Genomic DNA, 18759 nt, shown 5'->3' with positions numbered 1-18759 from the left:
AACTGGTCCGCAGGGCCCCTCTGCCTGGGGGCCTAGAGTCCCTTCTTCTGGGAGCTCAGGCCCCTTCCACCTTGGCACAAGGACCACACAGCACTTATGAGTCAGACGTCTAGATCCCCAGCTCAAAGACTTTAGGCACAAGTACTTCTTGTGCCTCAGTTTCCCATCATGTACAAAGGGCCTGACAGCAATCCTGGCTCACAGGGTTACTCTGAAGACGAGATGACACCATGCGTATCAACGCTCAGCACAGAAACCTGCGTGCGGCAGGCCCACGGTAAGCACTGCTGCCTGCTGTGAGCGTCTGTCTTCTGAGTCGGGTGGCGCTCACAAGGGAGGTACAGTCAGTACAGGGCTCAGGGCAGCGTTTCCAGTGGGGGCCTAGGTAAACCCTACGGAGATGGGAGCTGCCAAAGCCAGGTGCCGGGGTGCCAAGGAGGGCCAGACAAGCTAAATGCCTCTTCCTTCCATGTGGGCTTAACGCTGCTTGCCTGGACCTGCTCATGGAGTTCTTGGTGAACAAGTGACAGGACACTGCTTCCAGGCAGGGCATGGAAATAGGGAGCTGGGCACCAAGGTGCAACCCTGAGAGGAGGGGAGGGGCTGGGCACAGCAGCGGAGTGAGGGTGCATACCTTTTTGCACAAGCCATGGAACAGAAGCGCTTGGAACGCTTGAACTTGTAGGCGAAGTCCACCCGGCCACAGAGCTCGCACTTGAGTTTGAGGGGAGTACCCTCCTCTTTGGACTCTGAAAGCATGAAAGTTGGTAAGTGCGGACAGTGAGTGGTCCCCACAGGACTGTCCACAGCCTGCCCTGGGGCCTCTCACACTCTGCCCAGCCTGTTCCTTGTGCCCACAGCTGTGCCCTGCCGCAGCAGCCTGGATAGTGCCAACCCACTTCCGCTGCTGTTTTATGGCTTCGTACCCTGGACACCTGAGAGTTTCTTCTTTTAGGGGCTAGGAGACAAAACATGGTGGGGGGGGTAGCGCCCCTTCTTCACAAGCCTAACCCTAGAAGAAAGCAGGCGACCCTCCAGAGGCGAGTGCTACGGCTGTCACTGCCGCTTTGCGATCACTCTACCCTTCCTGGGGCGGGGACGGGGGCGGGGGGGGCGGGGGGTCCGGCTGGCTGCCAGCCTGGGTATCAGAGCCCAGGAGATGGTAGCCACGCAGGCACCCCACCCGCCTCCATTTAGCCAGGGGCTCCTGTGGCAAGTGCAGCCCTTACTTGCTCCAGTGTGCCTCTGCGCTGGCCCCTCTCCTGAGAGCAGGCCCCTGAAGCAGTGGAGGAAGGCCACAACTTGCCGGCTGGCCTATAACTCAGCAGTAACTCCCGGGGATCCGGGGCTGGAGAGGAGGACACACGTTTCCCCGGGGACAGGGGCTCCTATCCGCTTTCGAGGGACAGGGCTGAGTGCACACTGGGGGAAACGTTTGGTCGACCGCCATGTTCACATAATTTCTGGCTCCAAGACCCTCCGTGGACAGCAGGAAAGGACCTTCCATCCTTGCTGATGTCCCGCTCCACCCCAACCGAAGCCCCGGCACTCAGGGTCTGGCACACTACCTTGCAGATAGGGCTCCTCCATCTCTGAGTCAGTGGTGGTGGTATGGTCCTGCTGCGGAAGTTTCTCAGGCAAGAACCCCTGTGCATACTTCTTCTTGAGATTCCCCACCAGCAGGGACGAGCGTCCCACCTAGAGGACAAGGCGACAGGGAGGCCGTGAGGGTCAGGTGGGCAGGCTCGCTTGCTCTCAGCCTCATCACAATCACAAGTATAAAGCACCCAGGCGCAGAGGCCAGCCCCCACCCCCCCACCATCCAGGCACACCCTGCTCAAGGCCTGTTTTGCTGTTTAGCTCATGAGGTAAGATACCACTGGCCACCAAAGGACAGGGATGAAAATGGCTTCAGCCCAGGACTGACGGATGGTTTAGAGGTCAGGAGAATATCTCCTCTTCCCAGTTGTCTAAGGCGCACAGGTGGAGACACGGGTCAGGTTCCGGCATCGCTGGAACCAGGGCCAGGCCCCAGCCCTCCCATGTCCTGGGGCAGGAACACGACTGAGGCTGCATGTGAGTGTATGGGTGACACAGAGTCCTGGCCACCATTCCTGGATCCCTTACTGTTCTCTCCCTTACCACTGCCCTACCCGAGTCAGAGGGACAGGCAGCCAGAGGAGAAGAGGAACATGGGGACGCGGGGCCACACTGAAAGGCCAACCCTGGACTGGCTCATTCACGCTTTGCTTTACTGCCTTTGTTGCCTTTTGTTCAGGCAGCCTGGTGGCCAGACCTCTAGCGGGGAGACTGGGGCTGCTACCCCGTCTGCATCTACACTGTGAGGACAGCTAGGTTCTGGTGTTTCTCTAGGAAGCCAAAGGGAGGACGGAGTCTAACGAGGGAGGGGATGTGAAGGGCTAAAGCTCCTTGTAGCTAAGGGGCCACAGGCCTTGACAGACCTCCAGAGGGAAAGCAGATGAGAACCAGCCCAGGCATTTTTGTCTTCTGACATTTCAGAAGGGCAGTCCACCCATCGCAGTTAATCAAGCTCAGAGGCTTTGACTGACTGTTCAAACCACTCATGGATCCAAAGAAAGCTCAAAAGACAGATGGCATCCCATGAAGATGCTGTGTCTCTACCAGTTAATTTCATCATGAGAGAGGCTGGAGTGCACTTGGCTCTGGGCTCCTCTCACCTATGGAGCAGGCAACCTGTCTCACCAATTACACGGGCACCACCAGCGCTGGGTGCTGCGTTTAATGAGCCATTTTCTTGCTGCTTCTGTATTTCCCTGCGGTATAATGCTTGAGACACTTGATGAAATGCCCCTTTCTGAAATGCCCCTTACTCTCACTCACTCCTCTTTCAAGGCTCTGTCCCCAGAAAAGAAGTTTCAGGCTAGAACTCTGATCAGTTATCTTCCATTCAGATAGACCTTGAGGATTCTCTTCCATACAGGTTCCGTTTGCTAACGGGCTAAAGTGTTGCCATTTGGGAGTTGAAGCATTCAAACCCGAACGAGGTCTCATTTCCCAAAGTCCATCATCCTGCACCCAACACCCCAGTGTGAACTTCCTTCTAACCAACGGGTTCCCACTTCACCAGGTGGGGACACAGCTGAGTCTTTGTGGAAACTTCTAACTGAAGGGGTCATGCCAATTATTCTTAATTACTGACCCCTTCTGGATCTTAGGAAGACACTCAATCCTACAAAGAAATGACTCTGACATTCCTTTGGGGGGAAATTAGCAAGGAAAGAGCAAATTTTTTTTTCACATTTTTAGAAATTTTACATGGAAATGTAAAAATATTCTAATACACATCCAAAGTATACTTATTAAAAAAAAAAAAAAAAAAGAGGGGAAAAGAAGTAGTCCGTACCGGGAAAGGCTCCGCCCCCTCCTGGATCACAAACCCTTCGATAACATGCGTCAGGATTTGGGGTTTCACAATGGCCTGTGGTGGTTTATTCTCACCATTCTGGGGGGCAGTGCCGGTGATGCTGGAGGCAGAGTTTCCGTTCCCTGAGGTCATGCCGGGGCTGCTGAGGTCGGTCAGTGCATGAACAATGCCCTGCCCTGTCTCTGTACAAGGAAAGCAGGAGAACACAAGCAGATGAGGTCAGAACCAGGTCGAGGCCAGCAGAAGGAGAGCAGGGACTCCACCTCGCCCAATAATGCACACCAGGCAGTCCCCTCCCTCCGTGACCCAAAGTGGCACAGTTTCTGCGGACAAACCACCACGTGAGTCTCGTCCGTTCTACAACAATGAAGCTAAACAACCAGACATGTTTCTTATTTTTATCCTGTGCTAAGAATAGTTCGACTAGGTTAAACAGACAAGGATTCTGCCTTTTGGAGGAGTGAAGACCTTGGTCAATATTGATCTGGACAAACAAGTTAACGTTCAGCTCAAGGGAGAAAAGTGTATTCAAGGTACCATTTAAAACCAGGATGAAAAAAGCTGAACTAGGTAGAGGGCTTGGGGCTTGGTGGGTTTGGGGGAAGACAGATTAAAGGAACCTTCTATGAAGTTCCTCGGGCAAGGATCCAATTTTAAGCATGCTGTGAAATGGCAAAGTACTGAACCCCAAGTAAACATTTTAACATAGATCTGCCTATGCAAAGACTGGCTGCTTGGGATCACTGCATTAAGATATGTGTGTGTTCTATTTCTCCACCAAGGAAGCTACCAGGCAGAGATGAGGTTATCTATGCTGTTTCTGCAGGTCCTGTGCTTCCAGTCAAGCCTCTTATCCAGTTCTAGCTTCACACTCAGTCTGATTCTTGGCCGACCACAGTCTCCTTCCTCCATGGACAGCGCTGCCTAAGTTCTCCCCATAGGCCTGCCAGCCTTGCTCTGAAAGGCCTGACAGAGAGCTCCAAAGAGTGTGAGGGGAGCCTCCACGGAACCGCGAGGGACCTCCTCGTCTCCACTTCAAACAGTACCTCTCATGAGCTGCTTCACTGTGTGAGAAACAACTTTTATCTCCTCACTTTTGTAACTCTCTTCCCACCCCTTCCCAGGGCCATTGTCTACCACCACCAACTGTGTGAGCTGAGGCTGCTTTTAAACTGGAACTTCCTAAAAAAGAAAAAAAGAGAAAGAAAGAAAAAGCCATTTCTTTATTGCAACAAGCCTACTGCCAGTAAGCATAACTCAGTGTGTATATGTGTACACACTTTGGAAAACGATTTCAGTATAATTATTAAAGCAATTTTTGCACAAAATTTATAGGAAGATGCTCTTATTTCATGTTAAAGATCCAAAATCCCACCACAGAGGAGGAATTTACAAGGCCTAATTATATAGGATGGAGAAATCAAAGTAAACTCATTTTAGGAAAGGTTTATAACTGGCTTTCTTACTAGTAGTCCTAGCGTACAATAAACCAGGATAAATCTTTTTTGTTAAAAAAAAGTTAATCATGACATACATCTTCAGTACTCAGACTTCTATAATTCAACTGTAATGAACTTCAGAGCTGAGCAGGAGTTACCTGAGAGATGTGATTAATGAGATTTTAAAATAATTCTTTGGAGACACAGTCATACCAGCAAGTTAAGAAAAATTCATTTCAATGTTTATAGTCTCCTTTGAAAAAAAATTTTTGGACAGTTTTGACTTTTCTATAGGGATGGAAATTTTCTACTTTGGATTCAGTGTTTCTAAATTGTAAAGGTGTTTAGGAAGTGAAAAAAAAAATCTTTCCTTAACAATCCATGAATAACTAGGAGGACTGAGTTAACTATGCAATCAATTAAGTTTCTTTGCTTTTAAATTTTAAATACGTGAAAAAACAAATATGTATTTTTAAAAATGAGTAAATGTTAAGATAGAAAGCTTAGTATTTAAATTAAAATCCTATTTTTAAATGGAAGCTATTTCCTTCTAATTAGAGCCTAGATAAATATTCCCTAGGTTCAAGCCCTTACCAATGCTTGACCTTTCTCTGTAACAGCCCCACTTAGTGATTTTCTGGCATTTGCTTGAACACCTCTAATGACAAAGGAACTCACGACCTCTGAAGTAGTTTGTCCCCAGCTTGGACAGTTCAAGAAGTTCTTCCTTACAATGAGCCAAAAATCCATCTGTTAATTTCTATCTACTTATCCTAGTTCTATTCCTTAAGACCACACAGAACAAGGCCAATCATACTTGCACAATGGTAAAAACACAGCCTTAGACTTGGCTTAGAGACTGGTCTCTATCACTCAAGGATTAGCAGCATGTCCTTATCCGTCTCTGAGCCTCGGTTTCTCCAGCTAGAAAATACAGATGATAAGACGACACTCTATAGCCCTGCTATGAGGGCTAAGTGAGACGATGAATAGCACACTGGGAAACACTCAAGAAATGCCCTTGGTGTCATGAAGGGTGGCACTCATGACCCCAGTACATATTTTCTCCTCCAGGCCACACTCTCTCTGCTCCTTCAACTACTTCTTATCTGAAAGGCTGCAAGTTCATCACCCTCTGTCATCTCTGTCAGCATTTTTTAAAGTCAGGTAGTCAACCCTAACATATCATATCAAGTATTGATCTAAGAGATCCAGTTTGTAAGAATTTTGTTTTGGAGAGCACAGACGGGCAATGAGTGACTCCCTTGTTTTAGTTCACAGCACTTCTGGGGCTTCCCTGGTGGCTCAGATGGTAAAGCGTCTGCATGCAATGCGGGAGACCTGGGTTCAATCCCTGGGTCAGGAAGATCCCCTGGAGAAGGAAATGGCAACCACACCAGTACTCTTGCCTGGAAAATTCCATGGATGGAGGAGCCTGGTGGGCTACAGTCCATGGGGTCCCAAAGAGTCGGACACGACTGAGCGACTTCACTTCACAGCACTTCTATGGAATTGATCCGTTTTCCTCTTCGTTCTGGGATCATGCCTGCCTGCCGCTTTTCACTGATATTTATCACCAAATGGGTGCTGATACCTTATCTCCCTGAGATTTCTCCAACCTTGTTGGACTCTTCTTTTTGGCCCCTCTACCCTACTGATTAATGTACACTGCAAAGAGGTGGTGGTTCCCGAGGGCAGATTCTTTCCTTATGCCAAATACAGTAGCAGAGACATTCACCAGTGCAGGGGCTGCAGGGCCAGTGCTTGACTCTGGAAAAAAACCTGTTTTGAATTTAAGTTCTAAAAAAAAAGGGATCTTATTAAGCAAGAGAACAAACTAATAAGCCCTTTCACTACATCCTTAGAACGATCACTCTCCGTTATAACTCTGGCTGGTTGCAGGACAGACAGAGTCCCAGGGACGGGCAGGAGAGTGCTTTACAACTTGTACAGAGGTTTGCAACGATTCTGTTTTGCAGTCATCTTGCAGGCAAACCCTCATCATCTGCTCTAGTAACAAAGGAGTTTGGGCTATTTCTAGAATGACCATACACGATCTCACCCCCTGCCAAGCTCAGCACTCTGAGATTAATTTAATCTGCTTCCCCCTCTCCCAGACTGCTCTGCGGCCTGCTTAAGGGAAAGCAGCTTAAACGTGCAACAACCTGTCCTGCTGGCCCTGAGGCCAGATGAGAGAGAGACAAAGAAGTCCTCTATCTTTGGAATTCCTCCTTACTCAGTTCTCTTGACTGGTCCCGAGACTGTAAGTGCTGCTGGGATTCTCACAGGTCTCAAATGCCTTTATACAGAGTGAGGGACCTGGGTCCGCAAGGCAGAGGCCAGGACACCCTGAGAAGGAGAAGCTGCAAGAAGGAAATAAAACCAAGCTCCAGTGGGGGCGGGGGAAGGGAGAGGTAGAATCTAGCATTTGACTGAAGCTGACCACAAAGGGCCAAGTATTCGGATGAGAATGAACAAAGCAATGTGTTCTGGGGGCGTCGTTACATAACACAGGCCTCAACCTGTAGGCTGCGTCTCAATCTGCTCTCAGGCTCTGGCAGAAACAGTCCTTATAGGGACTGGATTAAAACAGGAAGGGTGAATCCCCTCCCCATTCCCTGGGCCCCATTTGTGAAATTATCTGCTCAGGGCCAGTCTTCTCTGTTAGGCAAAGCAGGGGCCCTATTTAGGCAGGGCTGTCCAGGTCTCGTCTGTATCTTCAGGGCTAACCCAGTGACCAACACATGACAGCCATTTAATAGGTGCTGAACCACAGCGTGTGGAAACTGTGGTCTCCATCTTCACGGCTGACCACAGTTTTGTTCTCCCTAGTCTTCCAACAGCAACCACCAGTTGAGATTGGCAAGTCACTTTCTGAGGCGATAATGACTGAGACAGAGCAGCTAGGCTGGTGCCTGCCTACAAGAATGGCATTTCTGGCTACCTGGCTCTGAAGAATAAGAGCTACTTTTCAGCCCATTTATTCTTGTTAGAGTGGGGATTTCCTTAGTGGATGGGAAATTTCGCATTAAATCAGCTCCAAAGACTGCAGCTCTGGGTTCCCTGGCCCGTTTTGAAACACTGATGCTGGCTCCAGGCATTCAGAAAGGAATGATGTCCTCCAGGAGCAGAGGCCAGAGGCGCCTATAGAAACAGCCTTGCCCCCAGGGCCAGGAGGTAGGTGTCCAGAGAGGCTGAGCTCTCCTGCCCGCGAAGACAGAGGTCGGGCTGGCCCTAGCTAGGTTCCATCTGGGCCACTTTGGAACCAGTTATGGTGCTCTTTTGGAGAAGGCAATGGCACCCCACTCCAGTACTCTTGCCTGGAAAATCCCATGGACGGAGGAGCCCGGTGGGCTGCAGTCCATGGGGTCCCGAAGAGTCAGAGACGACTGAGCGACTTCACTTTCGCTTTTCACTTTCATGCATTGGAGAAGGAAATGGCAACCCACTCCAGTGTTCTTGCCAGGAGAATCCCAGGGATGGGGGAGCCTGGTGGGCTGCCGTCTATGGGGTCGCACAGAGTCGGACACGACTGAAGCAACTCAGCAGCAGCAGCAGCAGCCGATGCTCTTTATACGCACAGATACGGCAAAAATCATCAGTTACGCTAAAATATGGTTCAGTACTAACATTTATTGTGGGTGTTTCAGATGGCCTGACCAAGTCTTTCTATTTGCCCTGAAAATAAGCAGCCTTGAAGACCTGACTTCAGAGGAGATGAAAAGCAAGCAGGGCCTCTCCCTGTACCCCTCAGCTTGGCCAGTGGCCATTTCCACTTTCTACAGACATGAGGAAAAAGAAGTATTTTAATTTCCAAGACTTCTAACTACCCGTGCCTGGCAGCAGCAGGAGTAAGACAAAGCTAATGAAGTTAATAGAGGATTCAAGGAGGCATAGTAGGTGATAACACGGATCATTTCCTGCAGCAAATTCTGCTCGGCAAATGGCAAAACAAGGTCGCTTACACAACACAGAGCGTTCTCTCCAGGCCCTTGGCTGTGAAGTCCTGCTCACTGGGCCTCAGCTTGGCAGGCCAGTCCCATGGGCAGGAGGGGTGACAGCAGGGCTCCTCAGCAACTGCCTGCTCTGGAGAGACCCTGAGCGGAGCGCCTGCAAAGGGACACCCAGGGAAGCCACATCCCAGGCGGAGAGCAGCTGATGCAGGCCAGGCACACCGGCGCTAACATGGGGCGGCAAGCTGAGGCCCCGTGAGCCCTCAGCAAAGGCTGTGGCCACCCTTTACAATCTCATTATAGTTGGGCCCCTGTGCTCCGAAAGTGAGGGAGGTACAAAATCTCGTTAAGTACCAATCTGTTAGTGGGGAGGGTGGGGAGGGGGAAGAGAGAGGGAAAGAGGAATCTGTTAGTGGGGAGAGGTGGGAGGAGGAAGAGAGAGGGAAAGAGGAATCGTAGCTCCATCCTGGGACCCTGACAGAGTAGTCAACTAAAGAGATGCATTTGGTTAACAACCTGCTTTAAAATGCAAATACACACTTGCAGTCATTCACACCTGGCTGTGAATCATTTAGAGAAGCTGAGCGCTTTCCTCCCCATTTAGGGACAGAAGGTCTGGAAAGAGGCATGGGGGATGAAGAGTGGATATTTTGGATCAGGGGCACTAGTCCTCTGATCTGGGACTGGGGTTAGGAGGGTCCTGGGTCTAACATCTTAATTTTCCAGAGGAGGAAAAGGGTGCGTAATTAAGTCTACATTTCAGAATGAGGGCAAGAGTGTGTGCCACCTAAATGAAGAGACTACGTTCTAAAACGGGCTTCCCTGGTGGCTCAGGGGCAAAGAAAACCACCTGCCAATGCAGGAGACCCGGTTTGATCCCTGGGTCGGGAAGATCCCCTGGAGAAGAAAATGGCATCCCGCTCCAGTATTCTTGCCTGGGAAATCCCATGGACAGAGGAGCCTGGTGGGCTACAATCCTTGGGGTTGCAAAGAGTCGGATGTGATTTAGCAAATAAACACCACCACCACCCACTAAACCATGCATAAAAGGAGCTCTTAGAGGTGGGAAAATTGTACTTCGCTTCCCACCCTGGGTTCCCCTGAGAACCCAGAAGGTAGGCGGCACCAAGGCCAAATGTTTGTAGCTTGTGCAATTCTGCTAAGGACCGAGACGTCAGACACACAAAAGGCTGTGGCCTTTTCTCAGAGCTGCTGTCACCATCCTGCCCTCAGAGCACCTTTGCTCTTGGGAGCCTCTCCCCAGAAGGGAAGAAAGGACTGTGACAGGAAGATCCCTTTGGCCGGCTCTGCGGAGAGCAGGCTGGCACAACGCCAGGGAAGCTGGGCCAGGTGGCCTCAGACGGGCCTCCGTGTCACTTCGGAGTGACCTTGTTAAGTCTGGGTTAAGAGGATTCGAGAGCAGACAGGCTTCCTGGATCTTAAGCATCAAGTCTGGTAGGAGGGATCCTCTTCCCTTGCAGCCATTACCATACAGCTGACTTTCAGCCTGTCTCTTTGGACACAGGCAGAGCGCACAGCCCTTCTGACTCACCCACAGGCCCCAGCTACAGTGGACATAAGCTGAATTGTAAACAGCTGAATGTTTTCCAAGCGGCCACCCCCAGCTCTGGAGGAAGGAATCAATGGAGTGAACAGCCAGCCGCCCCCGCTCGGTTCGGGCCGGGACTCAGGGGGGATTTCCACACAGCTGCAACACTGCTGCCCAGCTCAGGCCAAGGAGCACCGTGCGATGACTACCTCCGGCTGCAGGGAGCCAGGGGGAGTTCTCAACAAGAGCTCCACTTACTGGAGCCAGTCCTCCTTTCCAGCGCCCAGGGAGGGCTCCCAGATACCCTGATGTCACAGTTCTCTAGCAGATGCTGCGATTTCACAAGGCAAAAGGTGTGGAACGGACATGAGAGGCCCTCTGCTAGGGACAACAGAATCACTGGAGACGACAGGAAAAATGGCAGAGTGGAAAGGGCACCGGCTCTGGGCAGACCTGGGTTCACACTCTGGTTCCATCTTTGATCACCTGGGCAGCTTCAAGCACTTGGTACCTGCTCTGTGTCTATGTCTCCATCTATATAAATGACCATCATGCTGCCTGTCTTGCAGGTTGACAGTGAATAGCAGAGTTTATACATGTAAAATGCTTGGTTGGCACTGATTACATCTGGAAGCTGTGTTAAACAGCAAATCTTAGATTATTCCAGGCAAGTTACTGAAGGCCTCAATTTCCTCATCTGTAAAATGGGATGCTTATCTTTGTCTCATAGGATTAAATGTGATAGTGCAGTTACAATGCAGTGCAAGAGGCCTGACTTGCCATTGGAGGGCTCCCATCACTGTGACTCAAGAGGCCAGGAAGCCGCCCCAGGCTCAGTGCACTGGGCCTGGCCTCTTGCAGCTCCAGAGCACAGCTGTTCTTTCACTGGCCCAAACTCAGGTATCACTCATGTTCCTCAGATGCGGTGGCCTATTCAGCATCCTGTCCTGGCACTCCTGAGTTCAGGCTTCAGGAAGAAATCATACTTCCGCTTTGACAATGAACTGCAACACTAGGGAAATATACCTGCCGTTGAAGGCAGATCACACATCTCAATTCACCTTCAACAGTCATTAATCCAAAGGACATGAGAAGTGCCAGATTACCTTCCCATGCATTTATTTCATAGAGTCTCAGGGTATCAAAGGAACCCCAGAAACCAGCAAAGAATTTAGGAGCCAAAGAAGAACCACTTTTTCCCAGTGGTTCTTATAATGCCAGGAGGTGGTTTAGCCTGTGAAAAGAAATTACTTTAAAAAGTTGAAGATAAAATCATGGAAGATGGATTTGTAACAGTTAAAAAAACCCACCACAAATGTTTAGAAAATTCTCTATTTTTAGGCTGATAACAAGGAAAGGCCACCATGTTGCTGGATATGACTCTTTTGTCTACCAGCTGCAGAAGTAACAATATTTTTAGAGAAATGGGTGAGGGTGAGAGAGAGACAGAGAGAGAGAGAGAGAGAGAGAATGCACTAGAGAAAGCCAACCTTGGTTGTCCTTGTCTATATAATGGGATCGATTATTCTTATCTTGCAAATCAATCTTCTTGATCATTTCTGTTCTTAGAAAACACTGCCCTCTCCCTTTTATAACCATCATCTAAATTTTCAATCACCCTACTTTGCTACCAATAAGCTGACCGAAGAGATTAATACTGGAGGCCTAGAAATGTGGACTTAATTGATTTTTAAAAAAAATAGTATTTGGCTCACATTAATTTTAATTTAGTGTCATTTGCTTGGGCTGTTTAAAAATGTCTTAATATAGCAGTGTGGATTTAGGCCACATATGGATGGTTTCAAATATGCTAAAGATATCAGTAACTAGGGATAATTATACTGTATTTGAGACATAATAGCCATGCAACTAGGGCTTTAAAAATAACTCCTAGCAGTCATGAACTCTCATTTTCTTGCCAACAGTTCCAATATTCAGCATCAGGCCTACTCCTCCTAATCTATTGGAGAAGAGTCAGTTATGACATGGCATCTAAAAGCCATCTTTTCTTAAGAGAAGCTATGACCAATTTCACTGCTAAGAAGAAAATCATCCAAGACAGGTTTCTGCTTTACAGAAAGCCCAATGGCAGACTGGGACTCTCTTCAACATCTGGATTTATCTTAGAATACTGGCAATCCCTGTTTAACAGCAATCACTTCTTTGGCAGATGTAGAAAGAATGTTTTCTTTTGGATTGAACTAAAAAAAAAAAATCATTTGGAAATTTAAAGTATAGGAAAACACATCCCTTTTCACTAACTATAAATAATTTGGAAGGGGAAGGAAAAAGAAAAAACCATTAAATATGCTGGCCTAGATGATTTTACAATGAATCACACAGTAATAATTTATTATTTAAATCATATGCTATTTTTTTAGTATATATCTTCAAAAACTAATCATTCTTAATAATATAACTGGATTAACTATAAAAAAAACATTTTTTTATTCATGTCAATTATATTCTACTTTTGTAACTAATGGGGGAAAAAGCCCTGAGTCTGTAAGACTGTTGTCTTGGATAAACAAATGGCTGATTCTTTTCCTAACAATTCCCAAAATGTCATAAAGTTGAATTAAAGATGGTTTGTCTCTGAGTTTTTTTTTTTTTTTTAAACAAGTATATCTGTGTTCTGATGTAACTAAATTCAAGCTGAAATTTTTAAGTAAGTCAATGCTTAAAATGAAACCTGCATCTATTTGAACTGTGGATAAGTATTTCAAGTTATCTTCAACAGGCCCACTTGAAACATTTTTAACAGAACACATATTCAAACCGAGTCTTTTAAACTGGTGACTCACACTGCAGTTTAAAGCAGGCATTAAAACACTGAAAACATAAATCTGTATATGTTCATCACTCTTCCTCGAGGGGTTAGTCCCAGCTTTCATTTCCATCAGACAGGTGCTAGTAAGTCACTGCAGAGTCATTTTTGTTACTGGCAAAAGCCCTCAGGGGAGCAGATTGCGTAAGGCAGCTAGTCCTCACTTTTTCTCCAGGGAGTGGAAAACACCCAAGCATCTGTACAACCACTTTTGTGAGATTCCTCCTGACCACAGAAAATCATCATCTTCATCTTCCAGTTGCAAAAACTGGCACCAAAGAAAGGGAATAAAAGAGAAACTATGCTTTTCTGAAGGCGTCTTGCTTCCTTATTCTTATTTCTAGTAGATGTGATGTAGCTTTTCAGAGGAGAATCTTTTACAGGAGGGAATCAAATCTTCCTGGAGAGTAAATGACACTGCACAGCTGCAAGAACTTTAATAATATAATCTGGGACTAACCAAGAGGAGGTAAAAACTCTCTGTGAATGTCACACTTCCATGGAGCAGCCTTTCTAGAACTGGAACCACTATTCTATTCTCTAGTTTTTCAATTTAAACTTTATGTTGGCTTACCTACCTATCAATGTGAGCTGAAAGGGAAGGACTTTGACAGGAAAGGGGTGAACTTTATTCAGCAAATAAGTTACTGAATGCCTAGAGAGAGGCCCACAGCCCAGAGGACAGACTTAATCACAACAGGAAAAAACTGAGACAAAAAGACATTCACAAACTCAGGGAAAGGTTCTTAATTCTGAGTAAGTGTTTTCTTTCCCCTAAAACAAGAAAACCTACAGAAGGGACGCGGAAGGGCATGCAAGACCAGAGGCACCAACAGTTCAGTTTCATAAAATCATCTATCTATTTACTCCCCTTATTCTCTCTCCCACTGAAAGATCCAAGGGATCCAAAGTATCTGAGACAGGAAATGAGTAAGGCAGGAAAAAGGATGTGGTTTGAAAAGAGTGGATTCTGGGGCTGAGCCAGAGCAAGGCACAGGCACAGGGTCAGAGATGGGGGAAGGGGCCTCTGGGGCAGGAAGAGAAGTCTCAGGGTCACCAGTTTAGACTAGAAAGTCAGTGTCAGAGGAGGGATGTCTGGAGAAGCATGAGACACCTTCCCAAGAGGTTCTGCTCCACTGCAATGCAGAGCAACAAGGGCTGAAGAGGCCCACAGCCAGGAGAATCATTACTGGCACAGAAGGAAGAAGAGCTGGAGATTCCTCCTCACTTTGAGGGCAGTGGAAATAATATCTTGAGTGCACCTGACAAAGGCAAGTTAGAAATTAAGCCAGGACCTGGCAGAGAAGTGGACGGGGCTAGGAGGCCATGAAAAATACGAATATTCATTAAGTATCTATGTGCCACCTAGCAATACAACAGCTTAAAAAGGCGGCGGTTGGGGGTGGGGGGAAGGTGATGAAAACAGGAGCTATGGCTCACAAAAATGCAGTTCGACAACTGAAAAAGCAGCTCAAGAACAACAGAAAGTGGACTTGAGATTAAGGCTGGAGAGGGAAAAAAAGGCATCTCTTCTTCCCAATGTGTATGGACAAGCCTGGAAACAGATCCTGGGTGGGCTGAGGGGCAGAGCTCCCATGGCGAGTGCCTGGAAAGGGCAGGTGCTGCACGAGCACCACTGCCCATCTGCTGGGCCCTCTGTGAAAGAAGCCAGCCCTTGTAAAGGAGCCGAGCCAGAAGCTCTGGTTCCCGTCTGGCAGGGACTAGAACTCAGGGACAGAAACAGTGGGAAACACACAGGCATCAGCTGATTCAAAAGTGTGGTTATTTCCACACAGAGATCCAGATGTTGAGGGTGAAGTGGGGAAAACCACTTTTGTATTCTCCACAGGGCCTAGGACAATGCTTCGCAGGGGTCGGGAGGGCAAACAAGGTGTGTGAAATCTGAGAGGAAACAAAACTACTTAGCTGTACAGGTATCTTAAGATACGAGATAGAACCTCTTGCCCTGTAACCAACACAGTAAGTTTCTTTCTCTTCTAAAGTCAAAATGCTATGAAGCCCTACATCCCATGTGACCTCAACTTAAGCCCTAAATCAACAGACACTGCCACAGGTCTGAGGCCCTGTACACAGAATAAAAACTGGGGAGGGCAGGGGCAGACATATAGGAGCAAGAAGGAATTTCCCTGCCTCATTAGCCTGCAATTTCCAGACTCATCTAGAAATGCTAGCAGTTCCAACGTTTGGGTTGACTGGGGGTGGGGGTGAGGAATAAAAAAAATCCCAGGTGAACGGTAATTGGATTACCCAGTTATGCCCCAGAGTCAAATAGCTGGAAAAGGCCAGGACAGCAGGGAGGGCCTGATACGGTTAAAATGACACTATTTTCTAAACCAAAAATTGAGACACTTGGCTGATAAGACAATGGGATGGAATATTTTAAATTGGGGTTGTCCTAGAAAAATTGGGGACATATGGTGGATTTAGGTCGGTAGCTTATTTCACAACAAGGGATCCTCTGGGTCCAATATGCTAATGGAAGGGGATTAAAGATCTGGGATGGGAGATCTAAGGGGGAGAGCTGTCACTGATTTGTTAAGCAGGAAAAGGAATAAAAAACTGTGTCTCTGTAGACAGCAAGGCAACAAGGTCAACATTCTAGGTATGGAGCAGGAAGGAAAGGAAAGTTGATTAGAACTGAAACTGTGTCAGTGAAATCTGTTCAGGTCTCAAAAGCGGCCTTGGGGGAGGGAGGTGAGGACCGTGACGGTGGAGCTCTCACTGGCAAACTGGTATCCAGCAATACGGCAGTCGCCGACTAGGAGTTCTCATCACTGCAGGGTCACCGTTAGTTGGCAACCTGACCTTGGGCAGATTATTTCCCTCCCTGTGGACTTCAATTTAACGACGGACTCGCACAGGTCTCTATTTTTAATGTAAAGAGCCCACACAATACAATATGCCTTCATTTGGCATGGGAAGGAGAGAAAACGCTCTTCTAAAAATGGAAGAGAGGAGGACACAGAACAGCTTGTCCCTTTCCATCCAATTAAAAGCCTCGTGAGACTAGATTAAAAACAAAACTCTCCAGCGAAGTCGCAGGCCCTCCAAGATAGGCAGTCGCCTACCCAGAAAGTAGAGCGGATGCCAGCAGCCCTGTCCCTAAGCGGACCGTCCATCCCCGGGAAAACGCCGTCCCCGGAGGACCGAAGCGGGGGTGGGGGCGTGCGGGGACACAACGGAAGCGTTGGGCACGCCGAGGGTGACGCAACGGCTGCCGGGGGAGTGAGGGGCAGGCAGGGTCCCCGACGAGGCGGGGGAGGCGCAGGGCACCTCCCTGGCGCCGGGAGGGCGAGAGTCGCGGGCTGGCACGGCCTGGCAGCCGAGTAGGCCCGGGCCGGGAATGGCACCGGAGGGCGGTGGCCGTTGTCCGGTGCGAGCCGCGTGGGCCGCGGGACCCCTCCGGGCGAGAACCCCTCCCCCGCCACGGGCACTGACCTGTCCAGGGCCCGGCTGGGCCTGGCCGGGCGGGGCCTACGCAACCCCTCGGCCGGGCGCCGCCTCGCGCGGGGTCCCGGGCCCGGGCGGGCCGCCTCCTCTCCGCCGGGAGCCTCCGAGCCGGGGCCCGGGGCTGCCGCGGCGCATCCGACCGCACCGGCCGAGCCGGCGTCCACAAAGGGCGGCAGGGGCGCGAGGCCGGGGTGGGGGTGCGGGCGGCGGCGGATTGCGCGCGCGCGCGCGGCGGGCGCTCTAGGGCTGCAGCCGCCGCGGAGACAATGCGGCGCGTCCCGACAGGGCTCCCGCGGCCGCCTCCGCCGGGGGCGGGGCGAGGGGCGGGGGCGGGACCTGGGCGCGCGGGGCGGGGCCTCCGGGAGGCGGGGCGCCGGCGCGGAAGCTGGGCAGCGCGCTTCCTTTGTGCGGACGCGCCGGCCCCGCCCCCGCGGCGCCCTCGGGAGGGCGCCGCGAGGCCGGTGGCCGGTTAGAGACGTCCGGTTGAGGTTTAGGGAGGCAGGCGCCGCGCCGCGCCGCGCGGACTTCCGCCCTCGCTTCGTCAGAAGTCCCCAGTGCGGTGATGGACTGTGACTCCCGCCTGGCCAAGTCGGAGGCAGGAAGAATAACGACTAGCACTAATTGAGTGCTTAATTTGTGTCAAGCCCTACATGCTCGCTCTCTCCTCTCACTTAAAAGAGTTCACAATAACCCCACAAGTAGTCATTATCCTCCCCACTGGGAACTAAGTATCAGAGAGGTTAACTAATGACCAAAGTGCCCCAGTTACACCTCCATAAATGGGGATAATGCCTCCTCTTTAGGCTTACTATGCAGGTTAACTGAGGGCATTTACACAAATTGCCTGCAGTGCCTGGCACACAGTTGGAGCCCAGTAAATGTTACTTCTTTTCCTAAACCACGCTGGTTTAAACTGAACTGTGGGGAAGCACCTTCATTCAGTAGACGTGCAAGAGCTTGTGAGACCTTCACAAGCCTCCACCCCCTATGCCCAGCTTCATGCTGAATAGATGATCCGAATTTCTCTCTCCATGCTTCTATTTCCAACATTTTCTCATATCCTTACCTTTCTTAGCATTCATTCATCCCCCCATCCCTTTCCCCACAGGCCTCATCTCTCTTTGTTCCCACATTTTACATTTATTTTATATTCCCTGATGGTTTACTTTGCTCTCTTTTTCTTTCCCTCTCCCTCCACCCATTTTTCAATGCCTTCTTTCATTAATATTCACATTTCTTTCCCCTTTCTGTCCTTACATTTCTTACACTTGTATTTTGTTCTATAAACATGCCCACACTACTCCCTCCCTACTTTTATCCACTTCACTAGTCCCTTCTGGAATGCCGTCTGCCCAGCTCCACATGTCCAGGTCTTACCTCTCCTAAAGGTCTAGACTCAAGAGAAGTAGCTGGCAAACTTTTTCAGTAAGAGATCAGATAGTAAATATTTTAGATTTTGTAGGCCATGTGGTCTCTATTGCAACATTCAACTCTACTGTTGCATCAGGAAAGTGACCACAGACAACACTACATGCATGTATGCAGCTGTGTTCCAATAAAACTTTATTTGTGGACACAGACTTTTGGATTTCATATAATTTTCATGTATCGCAAAATATTCTTTTGAGTCTTAAAATTTTTTTTAAATGTAAAACACCATTATTAGCTTGTGGGCTGTAGGGATACTGGTAATATGATGAATGTGGCCCTTAGGATGTAGTTTGCCAACCTTTGCTCTAGAATAATGCCACTTCCCCCCCCTGCAATCTACCCAGATAATCTCTACTCAGCAGTAACTTTTCTCTCTTACTTTTTAAAGCACTTACCCATAATCTTTCTATGACATTTATCATATCTTATCCTTTACTTTATTTTTTTCCTGTGCACTTCCCATCTTTTCCAGAGGAGCTTAAGCTCCTTGAAGGTAGGGTACAGACCTCCTTTCTCTGTGGATTACCTCCCATTTCACAGTGCTTTGCACAAAGCAGGCATTCAAACATAATACAGAATGGATATTTAAATCTTGGGTGGTTGACAGTTGTTCCCACTGTGCAAAACTTACTTTTCTCATGAGATAGAACGTTAGGAACAGGGTGCTTTGTTATATGTGTATC

At 48.8% G+C, this 18759-nt stretch overlaps 1 protein-coding gene across 3 annotated transcripts in view; it reads right to left on the bottom strand.

Annotated features, from left to right (window-relative positions):
* PHC2 (polyhomeotic homolog 2) overlaps positions 1 to 18759 on the bottom strand; it is a 120039-nt gene that overhangs the window by 6365 nt on the left and 94915 nt on the right. For 2 of the 3 annotated variants that reach the window (XM_055573757.1, XM_055573758.1), the window contains exons 10-12: positions 3386 to 3588; positions 1569 to 1698; positions 635 to 749 (exon numbers count right to left, since the gene is read on the bottom strand). In XM_055573757.1, the coding sequence (XP_055429732.1) occupies positions 635 to 749; positions 1569 to 1698; positions 3386 to 3588 (448 nt within the window). Of the gene's footprint in view, positions 1 to 634; positions 750 to 1568; positions 1699 to 3385; positions 3589 to 16633; positions 16949 to 18759 lie in introns of those variants that run through there. The other variant, XM_055573759.1, reaches the window with a different exon arrangement.

This window comes from Bubalus kerabau, chromosome 3 (assembly GCF_029407905.1).
Source record: "Bubalus kerabau isolate K-KA32 ecotype Philippines breed swamp buffalo chromosome 3, PCC_UOA_SB_1v2, whole genome shotgun sequence".
Classification (NCBI taxonomy): domain Eukaryota; kingdom Metazoa; phylum Chordata; class Mammalia; order Artiodactyla; family Bovidae; genus Bubalus; species Bubalus kerabau.
The sequence above is the reverse complement of the archived record's forward strand: the minus strand, read 5'-3'. Positions and strand labels throughout refer to the sequence as shown.